The sequence below is a fragment of the Mesoplodon densirostris genome, chromosome 10 (assembly GCF_025265405.1).
Source record: "Mesoplodon densirostris isolate mMesDen1 chromosome 10, mMesDen1 primary haplotype, whole genome shotgun sequence".
In the NCBI taxonomy this organism is placed as follows: domain Eukaryota; kingdom Metazoa; phylum Chordata; class Mammalia; order Artiodactyla; family Ziphiidae; genus Mesoplodon; species Mesoplodon densirostris.
In genome coordinates, this window is record NC_082670.1 from 29,151,790 (window position 1) to 29,170,804 (window position 19,015).

General features: G+C 37.6%; 1 protein-coding gene across 1 annotated transcript in view; it reads right to left on the bottom strand.

Annotated features, from left to right (window-relative positions):
- The window catches only part of MEP1A (meprin A subunit alpha), a 38,018-nt gene extending 20,619 nt beyond the window's left edge, over positions 1-17,399 (bottom strand). The window contains exons 1-7 of the mRNA XM_060111422.1: positions 17,331-17,399; positions 17,221-17,245; positions 17,078-17,128; positions 13,411-13,451; positions 12,832-12,907; positions 7,447-7,564; positions 4,739-4,914 (exon numbers count right to left, since the gene is read on the bottom strand). Of these exons, the coding sequence (XP_059967405.1) occupies positions 4,739-4,914; positions 7,447-7,564; positions 12,832-12,907; positions 13,411-13,451; positions 17,078-17,128; positions 17,221-17,245; positions 17,331-17,399 (556 nt within the window). The remainder of the gene's footprint in view (positions 1-4,738; positions 4,915-7,446; positions 7,565-12,831; positions 12,908-13,410; positions 13,452-17,077; positions 17,129-17,220; positions 17,246-17,330) is intronic.
- Positions 17,400-19,015: the final 1,616 nt, after the last annotated feature.

Here is a 19,015-nt window from a genome sequence, read left to right on the forward strand (position 1 = left end):
CTGATCAGTCATGTCATTTCCCCATCCTATCCTCTTTGACTAGATACTCAAGCAGAGACCAAAATAAGGGAGGGGGGCAGAATAATTCATCTTTGATTTAAATATATATACATATTTAACATATTTTATAATTTGCACAATGCATATAAAATTAATATATATTAATTTTTACTAATAACATTGTAATGTACTAATATATTATATAATAGTACATACAATTATTTTAATGGATATTAAATAGAGAAACCCTGTGTGCAGCAACAAAGACTCAACACGGCCAAAAATAAATAAATTTTTTAAAAAGTAAGAGGAAGCTGGTTTGAGTGGGAAAGAGTCATGAGCTGGGGCTACCTTTCCCCAGGTCAGGAGAACTGATTCTGAGAATCTTTCCCTAACTCCTTGTTCAGTAAAATTGTGTGGTAGCTTGAAACCGGCATAGTAATTAAATAAATGGGTAAATACTCCCAAAGAGAAAAAAAATACATGTTATAATTAATAATAAATATATATATATTATTAAATATGTGCATAATATATACATATATTATAATGCAAATGTAATGTAAATATGCAATGCATGTTATTAAATGTATATTTAAGTCAAAGATTCATTTTTATACATATAAATAAATAAATAAATGTGTGTGTGTATGTATGAGGATTTAAGAAAGAGAAGAGAAGATATCAAAGTGGAGACAGGTATTCCTAATGGTAGGAAAAGGAATTTTTGAACTCAGGAAAATATTCAGGGCTGATGCATCTTGCTAACAGCCAAGTACCTCATCCACCAAGAGCTGTACCTGGCCAGCTCTCCAACAATTTAGGAAAAAGAAATCTAAGGGCAGAAGGAAAGTTTAGCACCTGGAGAGAAAGTGGCATCCTGTCAATCAAGGTTCACACTCTCCTGTTCTAGAAATTGCCCCATGGTGAGAAAAACAAAATAGGAAGAAAACTGATTTTCCTTTCAAAATAGAAAATGAAAATATTTTAAATGAGATTAGCATAAGTAAGAGAATATGCCCTGCAATGTGAAATGCTGAAATGAGAAACCACCCAGATACTCTTTTAATCCAGCAGCCATCAGGAATTTACTGGTTCAGCTGCAATAATGGGAAGTTCACAGGTTTTTAATTCCCTTCTTAGGGAGTGATAGAAAAACTGAATGAGAATACTCATAACTCTCCCAGTCAAAACTTCCCACCTTCATCATCTCTTTCTCCCTTTCTAGCTTCCCATCCAACTGTTTTTAATAATTAGAAGAAAATGTGACCAACTTTCAAAGACATCAACTCAGGTACACTCAGGATTGGAGAAGTGTGGTACAGCCTGGCAGATGCTTTTGGAAAAGCCCATGAACCCCTTTGATCAAGCAGCTGCATAGCACAGGGAGATCAGCTCAGTGCTTTGTGACCACCTAGAGGGGTGGGATAGGGAGCGTGGGAGGGAGGGAGACGCAAGAGGGAAGAGATATGGGAACATAAGTATATGTATAACTGATTCACTTTGTTATAAAGCAGAAATTAACACACCATTGTAAAGCAATTATACTCCAATAAAGATGTAAAAAAAAATCAGTCTCCTAAGATAAACATAATGAGCTAACAAAAATTTCCACTGTATTCTAATAAATGTATAGTCTCAAGTTTATATTCCAATATCCATAGAACTATTAAATAAAATTTTGAACATCAAAAAAAAAAACTTGTTTTAACTATAAAACGACGATACTGATGTTACATCCTCCGAACTCACAGGGGTTTTATGGGGACTAAATCCAAGAGGGATCAAAGCATTTTCAAAGGTGGGATAGAACTGCAAGAAATAAATAACCCCAACAGGGAAGGAGGAAACTCATTCCTTCCAGAGCATGTGGTCCAGGGATGGCCATTAAGGGGGCAAAATTATAAAAAGCATCAAGGTAGTGTGAGGACTTGGGCGTGGATCTGGGATCTCCTGGTAACTCTCAGTGGTATCTTAAGCAAGGTACTTTCAATTCACTGGCTGTTTTCCTTAACTTGCAATAAAATCATCAGGTTAGAATAGATCGTTTTATTCTTTATTATCCAACGATACTTATCAGAATGCTTTACCAAATAAATGTTTTTAATACATTTTAAAATTTAACTCAACACATTTTTGTCATGCCTACTATTTACTGGGATGTGTGTTAGGTGAGTGGTAGTCCCTGGCAGTGACTAGGACAGGCATGGTCCTTCAGGGAACTCACAGCCGAGAGCTTGAAGAGGAAGTGATCTTGTAAACCAGAGCTCATGGGCAAACCTTTTGTGTAAACGGTCAGATAGAAAATACTTTTGGCTTTGCAAGATGTATGGTCTCTGTCACAACTACTCAACTCTGCTGTTATAGCACAAAACCAGCCATAGGCAGTATGTAAACAAATGGGCATGGCTATGTTCCAATAAAACTTTATTTACAAAAGCAAACAGATATGGCCCACAGACTGTAATTTGTAGACCCCTGCTAGACCTCAGAAGTGTTTTGCTTAATAAAAGGAAACAGATCCAGAAAACACAATTCTGACTTTAGAAACAGAGATGGATTTAGGGAGAGAACTATATTGCCAATAGAGTATCTTCCTAGATTAAATAATAAGATTGCCATCAACTGAAGATGAGATGCAATAAAGTCATAAATTACCCTGAACAATAATACTGCCCTTGCTTATGATCTAAATTGGATTTGATGTCTCATTTGAGAAGAGTTCTCCAGTGATTGCAAGCAGTTTAGATATATGAAATTACACCTAATGAAAACACAGACAGGAGATGAGCAAAGATGGTGAGTCATTCATGCTCAACCCAAAGCTGAGCATGTCTGCAAATTATCCTTGTAAGTGTACAGGAGACCTCATATGAAAGTGAAAGGAGACCTCATATGGCCTAAAACTATCTTAGAAGCACCTAGCATTGTGTTCTTCAAGACTTAAAAATGCTAATGTTTTCTGCTTCCTCATGTCATTTTCAGCAGAGTTAAGTATATAAGAGAAAGTAAGAAATTCAGGCCTCTAGCAAATTCAGACGAAGTCTAATAGTGCCCGGAGCCTCCCAAGCAGAGACTCGGTCCTTTGATCTTCATTCTCCTGTCGCATCTACACAGACCCAGATATAAGGCAATTACCCCTGGGAGACAAATGTACTGTCTTTGATCTATTATTTCATACTTGGGTGAATACTGTCTAGAACTTCTCTAGATTGTACCGGGGGACAAAGAAGAATATTACTTGGCCTCTAGCTCAGTGGTTGAATGGTAGGATGAGTGGGAGTATATGTGTGGGTCCAATCCTGGTAACAGATTAGGCTTTTACAAACCACATAGTTTCCCCTCCTCCCACCACTACTCCACATTCATGAAATATCAGAATAGGAGGTGCCGGAAGGGACACAGATTTAGAAACCCCAGAGGTGATTTTGATGGGATTAGCCATCTGTACCCCCGCCTCCTGTGAGATCCATGGTTACAGCTTACTCCAAAATGAGCTAGTTCTGGCAGAAGTCTTTTGGAGACAGATATTTAATGTTAAAGTATGGCCAGTTCCTCCAAGTCCCTAAAATTATTAGAGATGCACTGCAATCTGTGAACTCATATGTTAAATTGGGATCTAAATGAAACAGATAATTACAAGACAATGATTTGCTTCATGAAAACCATGTGTGGTCATAGTTAAGGCACTTCCAATACATTAAAGTTTCATTAAGCTATCACTGCCCAAAATAATGCTTTTCCACTTCCTGAACTAATTCCTAATCAAAAATGAGGTGTTGGGACTTCCCTGGTGGTCCTGTGATTAAGATTTCACCTTCCAATGCAGGGGGTGCAGGTTTGATCCCTGGTCAGGGAGCTAAGACCCCACATGCCTCACGGCCAAAAAAAACCAAAAGATAAGAGAGAGTCAATATTGTAACAAATTCAATAAAGACTTTAAAATCAAAAGAATCTTTTTTAAAAAACTAGGTGTTTTCAGAAACACAGCATGGAATTTTTCCCCCACCCATTGGGAAACTGAGTTATTACGTTTTCGTCAGAATTGTTAGAATAACTGCATAATAATATGTGAAATAAAACTGTGTTATCCTTTACTGTGTTATCCTTTATGAGCTGGGGGCAGAAGGAAAGAGGTGCTTAGAAAGGAGAAAGAAAAGACTTGTACATTTTGATTAATCAGAAAAACTATTAGCTAGAATTAACACAATTGGGAGTGCAAATTCAGATAAAAGTTGGTTTTGTTATGTTTTTTGCTGTAGTTGTTGTTTTGTTTTTAAGCACCTATTGTTGATTTGGTAAAGCACCAAAAAAAAAAAACATTCTGGAGCATGTCTTAGGATTATCATACAGTCAACTAGACCTCATGTAGTTTTCTAGAGCTACACAAGATTTCACATGCAGAAAAAGGACCCTGCCATCCTCAGAGACCTAATTCATTTTACTCACTGAGACAGGAGAATAGAATTTTAGATAGATTTTCAACAAAAACATTGAAACAAAGCAAGAGCTTTTGATTATCAGTTAACCCTACATTTAGTTAACCACCATTCACCTTTCCCTGAGACACTTACATGGGATCAGTTGTGACCAGATGAGCACAGCCTACAGGAGAGGTCATATTTTGTGTTCCTTCTGAAGAAATTGAAGCTCCCATTCATACATAGGTTTGGCTTGGTCATCCCAGGGTTGGGCTGAGCAAGTGATAAAGATAATAGTACCTTGGGTTCATACACACCTGGAAGAATTTCATCCCACCAGATGGTCACATAATCATCCCGGTCCGTCCTTGACTGCTCATGGTAGAACCCCAGAGCATGCAGGATCTCATGTTCAATGATGGCCTTATAGTCGCATCCCTGGCCAATGGAAAGGTTCTGTCCTACGTGTTGGTCGCCAACCTCAGACCAGCACCTTTAAAGAGAAGAAAGAAATTTTCTTCTAGAGAATTCTTTTTTTTTTTTTTTTTTTTGCGGTATGCGGGCCTCTCACTGTTGTGGCCTCTCCCATTGCGGAGCACAGGCTCCGGACGTGCAGGCTCAGCGGCCATGGCTCACGGGCCTAGCCGCTCCGCGGCATGTGGGATCTTCCCAGACCGGGGCACGAACCCGCATCCCCTGCATCGGCAGGCGGACTCTCAACCACTGCGCCACCAGGGAAGCCCTAGAGAATTCTTAAACAGCTGTAATTCATAGGATTCCAAAACACAAATTAGGTTAGGTTTGCAGAAATTTAGGTTTGATTTCCAAAAGAAACTATTAATAGCATTCTCATCAACATAGGGCACTGGTGAAAAAAGCAACATTCCCTGGAGAGAATATTATGCAGGCTTTAAAAGCGATAGGCCATTATAAAAGTGGCCATTTTTTAAAGTGATAAGCCATTATAAAAGTATGCCTACATACTCAGAGGCAAATCAATCCTAATAATGCATCAAGTAAAAAGAAGTAAAAATTGGCATTTTTCTTCACCTTCATAAACCCATGGGGCATTCCAAAGAACAACACTATTGCTTTTATACCACAAAGCTGTCTCTGAGCAGTGGCTGTGGTTGATTTACATCTTCTTCTTTACATTTTCATGACTTTTCAAATTTCCTATAATCAGCAGGCATATATTTTATGATCATAAAAAAGAACCTCATTAAAAATGCAAGTTAATCAAGTTCATTTCTTGGGGTATTACCCAATCTGCAGCATTATGACAACACACAGCAGGTGGCCTAACTTATGTCTGAAGAGCTCCAGGCAAGAAGGACCCATAAATTCCCTCAGAAAATGGTGGACTCAGGAACTGCTAGCAGATACTCTAAATTCCTCGTGTGTAGCCTCTTTCCCTCTTTTCCCCAATTATTTTTGTCTTTTCTCGTAAATCTGATTTTCCACCTCAACAAGGATCTATACCTTAACCAATGCTCAACAGAATAAGAGATCTGACAATAGTTTAAATGCTACCAGTGAATTGTGAGTTCTTTGGTGACCATCACATTAAATTACCTGCCACTGTTTTCCCAAGATTGCTAACATCATAAAAGTTCAAAGGCTAATAGGCTTGATTTCTACTCAGAGATAAACCTTAGTTATTTTCTAACAACTTTATTAAGGTATACTTTACATACCATAAAATTCACCAATCTTAAGTGTACAATTCAATGATCTTTAGTTAATGTACTGAGTTGCTCAAACATCACCATTATCACATTGCCTGACGGTAGCATTTTATTACCAATTCAGAGCTTACTCTGCAAAATATCCACAATCCAGAGGAAGCATCTATTATTTATCTTTTTTTAACATCCCTCCCCAAAAGAAAGGTGTAAGTTGCAAAATACCATAACTCTACCACTCTGTAAATATTTGACCTTGTCCTTCTGAAAGAGCCCAGTTAACCTCCAGCTTCAGAGGACCAGGATCCTGAAGGGTTTGGGGCACTTTGGGCCAGCCCCTTTCCTGGACCCTCTTCCTCCCCTTTCCCCTCCCCTAACTTAAATGTAATAGAGACATCTCCCGACCACAGTCAATGAGTCCCTCAAGTTCGGGTTTTCCCTCTCTTTCCACCTCCCATTTGTCCTTCCCTCTCCTCTGCCTCTACATCCTTCTCCTTTCTTCATCTCTCTGACACTCAGCTTGGCTCTGCCTGATGCTTCACTTCACACTATGTTAGAGGTCCTGCTTCTGCGGTCACCATAGCATACTAGAACTATTCACTTGTTATTACTCCACCACCCCTACTTGCCAAGCTTACACCTTTTGAGGTCTAAGACTCTTCTCGAGAAGCTAAAACGTGCTAACTTCCTTCTTTACGTCTGTTATCCATCCATGATTAACAAAATCCCCACCTTCGGAACTAGATAACGAAATCCAGGCAACACCTAGAGGCCATGTTGGGAACTGCAGTGTGAAGAGATACCTCCAGCTGGGTCTTGAAGACACAGACCTACAGAGTCATGGCAGATGGTGGCTTTGCTTCCCAACTTCATCTAGCTCAGACTGGTTGACATAAACACCGCTGAAGACAAAGGTCTTCTTTCTTGATATACCATTTATTTCTTCTTAGAAATAAGTAACTCTGAAAAGCAAATCTACATCTAGAACTTTTCAAAGAGGTCCAGCCATCAGAGTACTATAATTTAAAACAGAGCCATCAAAAGGATGCATTTTATACTTTAATAAACCTGACTTAAAAAAAAAGGACTGTAATTTAAAGCATAACCTCAACTCAGGAAAAGAACTGAGATGAGTCTCCCTGGTTCCCCATGGTATCCAAACAATTCATTCTCTACAGAGCTCATTAAAAATGTGATGCCACTTTAAAAAATTCACAGTGAAAGATTTGATTTTGCTTTTAGTTTCTTTCAATTTATTCTTTTAGCCTTTGAAAGAGATGTGTCACTTTTTATAATCAAAGGATGTGTGATTTTCACACTCTGTAAAATTTCATACTAACCCATCAAACTTCTGAAAGATGATGTATGAGCTCTCTCCTTCATAGGGCTTGAAATCCACACAGGACTTGAGGCGGAACATTTCAAAGGCATAGAGAATAGCTCCTTTGGCATTCAGTGCTGCAGAAAGCAATAAAAATATCAATGAGCCTTAGCTAGCTCTTGGATAATATATATAACCTATAAATATAGAAAATCATGCCACCACATGAAATCCACTGGGGTCCATGACAGTTTTTTAATAGTAAATAAATTCCTTGAAAACTAAAACTGACAGATTATTTGTGGATATAAACACTAAGTGCATATGTTAAATACATAATGTATATATATCTACAAAATAAGAATACAGTTACGTATGTGTGGCTGAACAAAATCATAGCTTCCCCACTTTCTCCCTTTCCTTATCCCCCATTTAAGCAGAAGTTCTGAGTACCTTCCCTCAGGACAGCTGCATGGCAGAGCACAAGACAGAAGTAATTCAAGCCATTTCTGTCTTCTGGATAAAGTGTTTTGGAGAGCATTGAGAAAGGGATTCCTTCCCCCAATCTAAAAAGTCACCCCCTCTTGCTAGAGGAAGAGAGCAGAGCTTACAGAGGTTTATGGCTTCTGAAAGCATAAGAAGTACATGTAATATTTATGCTGCTTCCCTGTAGGACCCCCAATAGATGGCAAGCCTAGACAGGCAGCTCCTCAGGCAGCCTTAGAAAAGATTTCTGTAACCCAAGTTTGGAACCAAAGCAGCAGAAGCCTTATGGACCTATAGATGCCTGTTAGTAACCTTTGTGGATCAATGACCAAAGATCAAATATCATTCCTTTTCCCTAATCTGCACGTGTACATACCTTGGTATTGCATAAGACAAGGATGGGTGGGGTAGAAAGATACTCCAAAGGAAAGGAGATTGTTTCTTACCTTGTGTGTGTGTGTGTGTGTGTGTGTGTGTGTAGTTTTTAATCCCATCAACTTGTTGGAGGTAGGTCTCTAAGTTACAACTTAAGCTAAGTTCTATAAAATTAAATTATATTCTTGCACATTTGATTTTCAGCATTCTTTCAAAGAGTTTATAATTCTTGGCAGTTCACCACATACTTATCTCATATTTTTCTGGCTCTTATTTAATAAACTACTGAGTTGGAGACTCCACCACTCAGATGTCATAAAATCATATTCAGGTCATTAAAGAAAGTCATTGGAATAATTAGTAAATTAATTGTGGAAACAGCACACACAGCAACAGCAAGAGCATGCATTAAAACTATTGGACAATGTTCATGGACTTTTACCTATTCTTACTGAGAAACATCTATAATTTGAAGATATGTACCTAAGACAGCTTGGTTGTTACAAAAATATAAGGAAAAAAGTTTGATTATAATGAAAGTCACACTTTCTATAAGATTGTGTTGCTTTTGTTATCTTCAAGCCAAATAGTGGAAACACTGAGAGTGGTTGATTTAAAAATCACATCTCTTCTGCCTTCCCTACATCTGCGTAGGTTGTGAAAGGGGAATTAAACAACTCTGTAATAATTTTGTAAAAACTGTCCTGACATCATTCAAAAGAAAAAAACGGAAATAAAGCCCACTTGAAGTCTCCTTCTTCACCATAAAGCCAACCCTGAGTGCACGTCCTCTGAAAACCACACTTGATGTTTTGTGTGTTACATAGGTGGTTTCCTCTCCTTAGGACACTGTTAACTCCTTGAGAGAAAGGACCTTATCTTTTGCCTCATTGTTTCCTAGTTCCCAGTTCTTTACTCTGCCCTGACATGGTAGGTTTTACATGGATCTGTCTTGAACAATCATGTTAGTTTTGAAAACCACTAGTCTTTTTTATACCTGGATCAAATAATATGAGAAGAGTTCATTTCAGATACCAATGACTACATATTGGAAGATTAGCATAGGAAAGCTAACTATATTTGGTTTAAGAATCCTTTGAGAGGGGAAAAGTGGGGCAAAGGAATAAATTAGGAATTTGGGAGTAACATATACACACTACTGTAAATAAAAATAAACAACAAGGACCTACTGTATAGCACAGGGAACTATACTCAATATTTTGTAATAACCTATATGGGAAAAGAATCTGAAAAAGATTCTTTTTACATAAAATATAAAATGAAATCACTTTTCTGTACAACTGAAACTAACACAACATTGTAAATCAACTGTACTTCAATAAAAATAAATAAAACTTTTAAAAAAGAATGCTTTGAGAGAGTTTTTCATTCTGATAATAGGGGAGGAATTTGAATCTGACTAACCCTCCCACAGTTAACAATTATTAAATTTAGGAAAAATTAAGAAAGGAAACTCTTTGAAAGGATACACCTTAGGCACTGGAAAATGCCTAAAATGGGCAGAAACTGAAGGAGGGTTTATTCTTGAAAGAAGGAAATGTCATTGGTTAAGATTCCCATTGATACAACTTTGTACATGAGAGCACAGCTTAATATAAATATTTATAAATATACATACATAAGTATTTGAACAACACCAACAATCACCTTGACCTATTTGACACTGATAGGCTAATATGACCTAAAACTGTAGAATACAGGTTCTTTTCAAGTGCACATGCAATATCACCAAGCTAGATCATAAAGTAGATCACAAAACATATCTCAGTAAATTTCAAAAGACTGAAATCTTAGGGAACTGGTTCTCTGACCTCAAAAAAATAAACTTGAAATCAATAATAGAATATCTAGAAAAATTCCAAATATTTGGAAAATTTTAAACACACTTTTAATTGACCCATGGTTTTAAAAAATCACAACTGAAATTAGAAAATATCTAAACTAAATTTGAATAAAGATACAACATATCAAAATATGAAGAAAGTAGTCAAAACAATGCTTCAAATAAAATTTATGGCTTTAGATGTCATATTATAGCATTGTATTTTATGAGGAAAACAAAGACTTAAAAATATGATACAAATTTCCACCTTAAATGTAAAAAAAGAAGGGCAAATTAAACCTGAAAAAAGTAGAAGAAAGGAAATCATAAAGACAAGAGCAGAAAGCAAGAAAATAAAGAGTAGAGAAGCAAGAGAAAATTAATAAGTCAAAAGTTGGTTCTTTGAAAGGATTAAGAAAATCAATACACTGCTTTTTAAAAAGAAGGCAAGTCACAGACTGGGAGAAAATATTCATCATATATACCTGACATAATTTATCCATAAAATATATAAGCTCTACAAATAATGAAAAGACCAACAATATAATTTTAAAAATCATGAAAGAGTTGGACAGACACTTCATAAAAGAAGATACGTAAAGAGTCAATAGCACATGAAAATGTGCTAAATATTATTAGTCATTAGGGAAACTCAACTTAAAATCACAGTGAGATACCATTTCACAACCACTAGAATGGCAACAATTAAAAAGATTAACTCCACCTATGTTAGTGATAAGGTGGACCAAATGGGACACAGACATTGCTGCTGAGAATGAAAAATGTCACAGCCAATTTGAAAGATTGTTTGGCATTATCCTATAAAGTTAAACATATATTTACCATAGGATCAAGCAATGCTATTCCTAGACATTTATTTACCCAAGATAAATAAAAAACACATATCCACGCAGACTTGTACAAGAATGATCACAGCAGCTTTCTTCACAATAGACTCCAAACTTGAAACAGCCCCACATCCATCAACAGAAAAATGGATAAACAGTTGCAATATATTCAGACAAAGGAATACTAATGAGTAATGAAAAAGAATTAACTACTGGCCCACCACAATACAGAAATATTTAAACATGGTAAGCAAAATAAGCCAGATACAAAAGAGGACATACTATGAGATTCCAGTTATCTGCAAATCAGTTGTAAATCAGGTAAATCTAATCTATAGGGGAAAAAATTAGAATGGTAGTCTCTTGGGGAGTGGAGGTGGGGATTGGCTGGAAAAGAGCACAGGGGAACTTTCTAGAGTATTGGAAGTGTGGGTTGCATAAGTCTATGCATTTCTCAAAAGCCTGGTTTGTGTATTTCACCCTATGTAAATTTAACTTTAATAAAGGAATTTATACAAATGTCAAACTCTAATTAGAATGTTTTGCTTTTCGCAATGGTATGAGCCCAGGCACCCGAACTCCTTTTTTAACTTGAAGGTGATTCTCATGTGATGCTACTTGAGAGTCACCACTCTATCCTCACAGCTGCTACCTTATTTCAGGCCACCTGTCTTCAGTTTTTGTGTCTATTCATCTGTCACCTACCTTGCAGCTAAGGAGACCCTGTTACTCAAGGTGTGACCAGGGGACACACCTTGAGTAGCTGAATCTGGCACGGAAGAGATTCAGTAAGTACGCTTATGTCTTAATGGGAAGGTGGTGGCACGGGTGAGACAAATAGGAAGAAAAATCATCATGGGGAAGAAAATCCATTTTAAAATTAATGTTTCTTAAATCATATCCCAGTAAATAGGGATGCTCCTTGAATTTCCAAGTGCACTGTCAAACACTGGGGAAAAACAACTCAGCTCAATTTTCCATAAAATAACTGAGAACAACAGCACTTGTTACTATGTAGCTTTTCTCCAGAAAAGGCATGGGAGGCAGTACTGATAAAGAGTGATGGAAAATTCTTGAAACATAATCTATGTCTCCTGAGAAGGGGAGCAGTGCAGCAGCTCATTAAAACTGAGCAACATTGTCCTAGCTTCCCCTCTCCTCTTGAATCTTCCCCATCCACAGAGGACGGGCCTCCCAGACAGGCATTGCATCATGGTGGCTGCTGAGCTGTCAGTCAGCTGCTTGATGTCAGTCAGCCAGTGTCCACGCGTGGCTTCTAATATTTATTTATTTCCACCAATTACTATTTTCAACAATGAACAAAATGCAACTGATTTCAGTCCTTTATATTATGAGAGAGAAAAGAATAGAAAATTTTAATACAGAGGAACAAGGACAATGAACATATGAAATATAGTCTTTTCTATTTCTCAAAAGTGTGACATGTTTGTCTTGCAACAGAAAGGGAAGAAATCAACATGTTGAAACTAGTATCCTGGTACCATATTTAGATTCACCTAAACAAACTGCTATTGCAAGTGCACATTTTTCATTGCTATGATGTCAAATTATATTTCATTTTTGTTCTTTGTGTTGCTCCTGGTCTGATTAACATGTTAGTGTGTTCTGCATTTTAAAAATCATTATTTGATACTCTGTATCTCAGACTGGTCAAGCAGCATGGGTTCAGATGTAATGTCATGCCTCTCATACCATGAGGTAAAGAACTGTCAGAGCTTAGAAACCCTCTTATACGTTGGCAGTTACCCCAAGTCTGAAGCTGACGATCAGGAGGAGAGGTGAGAGAGAAGAATTCAACTCAAAACTCCTAATGAAGAACAATTAATCTTACCCAGATTGTCAGCCAGGATGTAAGGGATGGGGAACTTCCACCTGGTGTTGGGGTCTCTCAGGCCATTTCTGGAATTCTGCAGAAACAAAGGCAAAGGTGACTGGACAGCTGGTCCCCTTGGCTTCCCCCTTCTCTAAACTCTCACACCACAATCTGTCACACAATTCAAACGGTTTAGTCAATTTGTCTTCTGATTATATTGTAAAAACAATAGAAGTTCATTATAGACATTTTAGAAAATTCCAGAGAAATTTTTTAAGAACCAAATAAAGGTGACCTACAATTCCTCAAAACTGAAATAGCCACTTTCAATATGGTGGTGGATTTCCTTCTCTCTCATGCTTCACTTATTAGGAAAATTGGATGGACAAGCAATTTAATAATTATAGACTCTTTTGTACTGTTCGCTAATGTTTTCATCAGTTTTTGTTTACCAGCAACCACAGTGGAAGTCTTTGTGGGTACAGATTATAGATGAGATTCTTTCATCTCAGTGGCTGGACACAGAGCAGAAGCTCACCATCCTATGACACAGCCAGTCCTGGGGGGAATGTTACTGTGTTCCTAGCAGGTACTCACCTGTAGAAAAATGTCCCCCTGAAAGAGGTCCAAGCCTGCAGCTAGACATGGATTTTAAAAAAAGAAATATTTGAATGAGAATTACTAAAAGGGATCTCTCAAAATAAAATGAATCTTTTCTATTGTACGTCTTTAGTTGTTAATCTTTATGTGGTGAAACTCTTTTGAAACAATGCAAAAATTTCTTCTAATTGAACAAATGTAAATAGCCAATAAATATCAGATATAGTCACATTCTCTATCGTCATTTTTGGAACAAGAAACCTAGAGGGCATTATGCTTAGTGAAATAAGTCAGACAGAGAAAGACAAGTACTCTATGCTATCACTTATATGTGGAATCTAAAAAATAAAACAAACGAGTGAATATAACAAAACAGAAATAGATATAGAGAACAAACTAGTGGTTACCAGTGGCAATAGGGAAGGGGGTTGGGAAGGGCAAGATGGGGGTAGAAAGATTAAGAGGTACAAGCTACTATGTATAAAATAAATAAACTACTAGGATATATTATACAGCACAGAGAATATAGTCAATATTTTATAATAACTGTAAATGGAGTATATCTTTGAAAATATTGAATCACTCTGTTGTACAACTGAAACTAATATTATGGTGTAAATCAACTATACTTCAATAAAAAAAGAAAAGAAATCTTGTCCAAGAATCTTAAAAGTAAGAGACAAGTTAGAAGGAATGTTTTTGTTCATTGACTTCATTGACTTCAAAACTCTCACACGTTGGGGGTCAAAATGGGACTTCCTGAGACAGGAAATGAGGTACCAGGTGGTCAGCAGCTGAGTGAGCTATAGAATTTCCGACTTCCCGTCCAGGGTCCTTTCTGCTATTGTACTATCCTTCTTCCCCACCCTAGCTGAATGGGTTGATTTTGCTCTTCCCCATGAAAAAACAATGGTGCCCTCCAAAGCCAAGCTCAGGGTGCTGCCCTGATAATAAAGAAGACCTGGCAAATATGGGTAGATCCATTCAAAACCATGGCTCCAAACATCTGCTGTCAGGACCTTAGCAGAATACACTTTCTCCCTGATGGCATTGGCCTCAGAGTGTTTCTGAAAGTAAGATCCTTAAAAGGGAAGATCCTGGTGGGATAACTAAGGTCATTTAAAAGAATGTCACTTCTTATTACAGCCCTAAAATTTGACAAGCAGCCTTCCCTTGAAAACACAGACTACTTCAGACAGAATCATCAGATCATACTTCATTCTGAGAACAGCCCCTGATTTACAGCTGGAAAATCAAACTAGAGGACAGTCACCATAACTTCACATGGAAACAGGGATCTCATTTGGCAAAGCTTACAGCTCATTCGGGAGCTGGGTTCAGGCTCTGTAATGACACTGTGGAGGTGTTATTATGATGAGGCTTCCTGGTTGTGCTTGTTAATGACAACTAAGGCTGTCCCTGAATCACTCCCTTCCTCACGCACATATTTCCTAGATTTGCTTAACCTCAGGACCCTAACCTAGTCATATAACAGCATAATTAAACAACAGCAAACAGCAGTGATGCCACTGCCTAACAGGCAGCAGGACCCAGGTTTTGAATTGCCTTTTCAGTAGGGCTACTATGGGCTGGTCCATCCATACTCTTGCCTAGGCTGGTCCTGGGCAAAATTATGCATTTCTTGACCCCTGGCCTGGATGAGGGTAGGGCTCTCCCAGAGCAATGTGAAGAAGCCTACTGGGACCTTGGCTCCAAGGGCTGGTCAGCATGGATGGGGTCACAGAGGAGTGAGGGAGTGCAGTAGGAGAATTTCACCAAGAAGTACAGATCCATTGAAAGCAAGCCCCAGCCTGTTCACTACCCAATTTGTTCATGTAGCATATACTTATTAAGTGCCTAATGTGTCCTACACCTTGTTATAGATGCTGGGGATATAGTGGAGAACAAAACAAAGCACTCAGGGAGATGACATTCTTGATTGGAGAGGAAGGGGATACAAATAAATAAATAAATGTAAAGTATGGCTGATGATGAAAAGCATAATTGAAAAAAACCCCCCATAAAACAGAGTAAGAAGGAAAAGAGTGCTGAGGTGAAGGAGGGTTGATATTCATAAATGGTGGTCAGGGAAGGCCTGCCTGAGGAGGTGGCATTTAAGCAGAAATCTAGTGGAGTGGGGAGTGAAGGAAGGGAATTGAAGGCAGAGGTAACAGCAAATAGAAACATCCTGAGGCAGGAAAGCCTTGATGGTTAGAGCAGCCTTAATAAGTGGGAAATAAATCTAATCTCATTGGTGTTGAATCCTCTGGGGGATTCTGATGCTAAAGTTTGAGAAGCACTGTTCTAAAACCTCAAGGCTTTCCTGCCTCAGGACCTTTAAGATACAGCAGATCCTCTGAATTACATACACCTTGACTGCCTGACTTTAAAGAGAGGTCGCTTGATGCCTGGCTCTGAAGTCTTGAGACCCATTCACCCATTTACTTTCCTAAGTGATTTCTACTTTGCCCCTGCAATCATTCTCAAGGTTTTCCAACTAAATATCACCTAGACTGACTTCTCTGTAAATGGGACAAAGCCAGAGGAATTTACCCCTAAGGTATGGGATTTTTTAGTTTTACATTCTTCATATAGGACTGAGCTATTAAGCTATGAGTCAAAAGACCTGGAGGTGAGCTCTATCACTGCCATCTGTGATCTTTGGTGAGTCAACTTGACCCAAAGGAGCCTCCTGTTCCTTCCTGCAAAATGAAAATAGCACTCACCCCATTACATAATTTTTTTTTTTTTTTTTTTTTTTTTTGGTACGCGGGCCTCTCACTGCTGTGGCCTCTCCCGCTGCGGAGCACAGGCTCCGGATGCACAGGCTCAGCAGCCATGGCTCACGGGCCCAGCAGCTCTGCGGCACGTGGGATCCTCCCGGACTAGGGCACAAACCCGTGTCGCCTGCATCGTCAGGTGGACTCTCAACCACTGCGCCACCAGGGAAGCCCCCCATTACAGAATTTGACAAATAAATATGCAATTGGATATGAAAGCTTTTGTAAACTATAAGGTACTTATGATCATGAATATGGAACCTCTGTTTCCCACCAATTCTAACCAAAAATACCCAGAATATCACGGCTTCTCCCTCATTTTAGAGACAGGACGAGAAAGAAAAGAGAGACGATTACTTGGCATCTCTCTCCTCTCAGTAATGGATGAGACCAATGGATTTCTTCAAGGAATGTTTTTGTGGACAAGATGTCGAAACAGAGACACTTTACACTCTTCTCCAAGTCCAAAGCAAAGAGTTGTTAGTGAATATGACGGGCCACTAAAGGGACTGGGGTTTTTTCCCCACTAAATATAACCAAAGGCATATTCCTTACATTTTTCTTTAGCAAGCAAAATAATCATCCATTTTCCCTTCTTTTTTCAAAATGAAAACTGGAAGAATAAATTTTTTACCAACAAAAATCTTGTTATATATTTCTAGATCCACTGAGCACTCACTAGTTCTAGAAAATTTGGTCTAACCATTATTCTCTTCCCACATTTCTATTTTCAGAAACTCTGCAAATTCTAATGAGGCACGAATGAACAGTTCTCTCCTAAAGTTACCCAATACCATACTATGAAGGTTAAGAGATTTTCAGCAATTCTATCACAGGATTTTAAATTACTTAAAGGCATTAATGATGGCAGAAATTACACCCACCTAAATTGATTTCTGAAATATCCTTCTGTTCATCAAACTCTCCATCATGTACTGTTAAAAGTGGGGGAAAAAATTGTTACCAGTCTTGCTGAAAAATGAGAGAAAGTTCAGAAAACACTCTATACATTTCAATTAGTTCTTACCATTTCCCTTAGAAAGATGCTTAATCTGAAAAGAAATAAAGATACAGTAAATGGATAACATATACTACAATGAATATTTCTAAATACCATGAAGAGCAGAACCTACTTACCGATACAGCTGCTATGTGGGCAAAAAACAAGTTGAAAGAGAGAATGCAAGCAGATCTCTTCCAAATCATTTTTGCAAGTGAACAGATTTTAGCAAAGACACCTTGTGATAAATACTTGGACCTTGCTCTGGCTGTTATATTAGAAACTTTGACCCTTATATATGTTCTGTAGCATTGAAGTCGTCAAAGAAAATGTCTTTGCCCCACTTGAGGACAGGTACTAAGTTTAACAGAAAAGCTCAGGTTCCAGAGACCAGGGAAAAGTTTGAAAAAGTTAATATTGAAATAAGCATTTAAAAATAAATGACATTCCTATACACTAGCAATAACTGTTCATACAATATATTAGGTAAAAGATCCATTTCACAATAGAAATAAAAATAATCTATAAAATGATCATAAATTACTTAAATCTAATAAAAATGAACTAGAGTTATAGGTAAATGTTATAAAGCAATCAACAAAAAATAAAAGAGCTATCTATACACACATATACATATATATTTATATATATGAGATATTTTGATGGGAACAGTATAATAAAGATGGTCATTATTTTGATATTAGTCTATGTATTCAATGTTATTCTAATAAAAATCTTTTTTAAAATTTTTAATTGGTGTATAGTTGATTTACAATGTCATGTTAGTTTCAAGTGTACAGCACAGTGATTCAGTTACACACATATATATTTTTTTAGATTCTTTTCCGATATAGGTTATTACAAAATATTGAGTATAGACCCTATGCTATACAGTAGATCCTTGTTGCTTATCTATTTTATATATAGTAATGTGTATATGTAAATCCCAACCTCCTAACTTTCCCTCCTTCCCCTTTCCCCTTTGGTAACCGTAAGTTTGTTTTCTATGTCTGTGAGTCTCTTTCTGTTTTGTAAATAAGTTCAATGTATCTTTTTTGTTTTAGATTCCACATATAAGCAATATCATATGATATTTGTCTTTCTCTGTCTGGCTTATTTCACTTAGTATGATAATCTCTAGGTGCATCCATGTTGCTGCAAATAGCATTATTTCATTCTTTTTTATGGCTGAGTAATATTCCATTATACACACACACACACACACACACACACACATACATACCACATCTTCTTTATCCATTCATCTGTCGATGGATATTTAGGTTGCTTCCATCCAGATGAGCTTTTATCTTTCCCTTCCTTCTTAGTCTTATCTGCACAATATACTCTAATGGTGACTTTGGAATCTGATGGATAAGAAATAGAGTTCCACATCTACCACCAACCAGGTGTGGCATTTTGAGCATCCACTTTCCATGCGTAAAAAAAAAAAGAGTGGTACCTACTTCACAGGTCGAATGTAGGGATTCAATGAGACAACAAGTGTAAACCACAGGTACCAGAAACATAGGAAACACTTAGTAAACTATAGCTCTTTCTATCCACATACACAGCCTCCTGGCAAAAGTCAGTCAGTAAGGACACAGCTCAACACCTGCTTTGTTCAGTGGAACCTCGGAGTGGGAGCATAGGTCTTCAGCAGATATATTTGTCCCTGGTAAGTTTCTTTTTATGATCTTGATTGGAGGTGTTAATTAGTTACCAGTTACCTGCAACTCCAGGCACTTCTTGCCCCAGGGTGTCAAGTGAGCAAGGCTGGAGCCTCAAGCCTTAGGTTTAAAGGGCTTATGGCTTTGCAGTT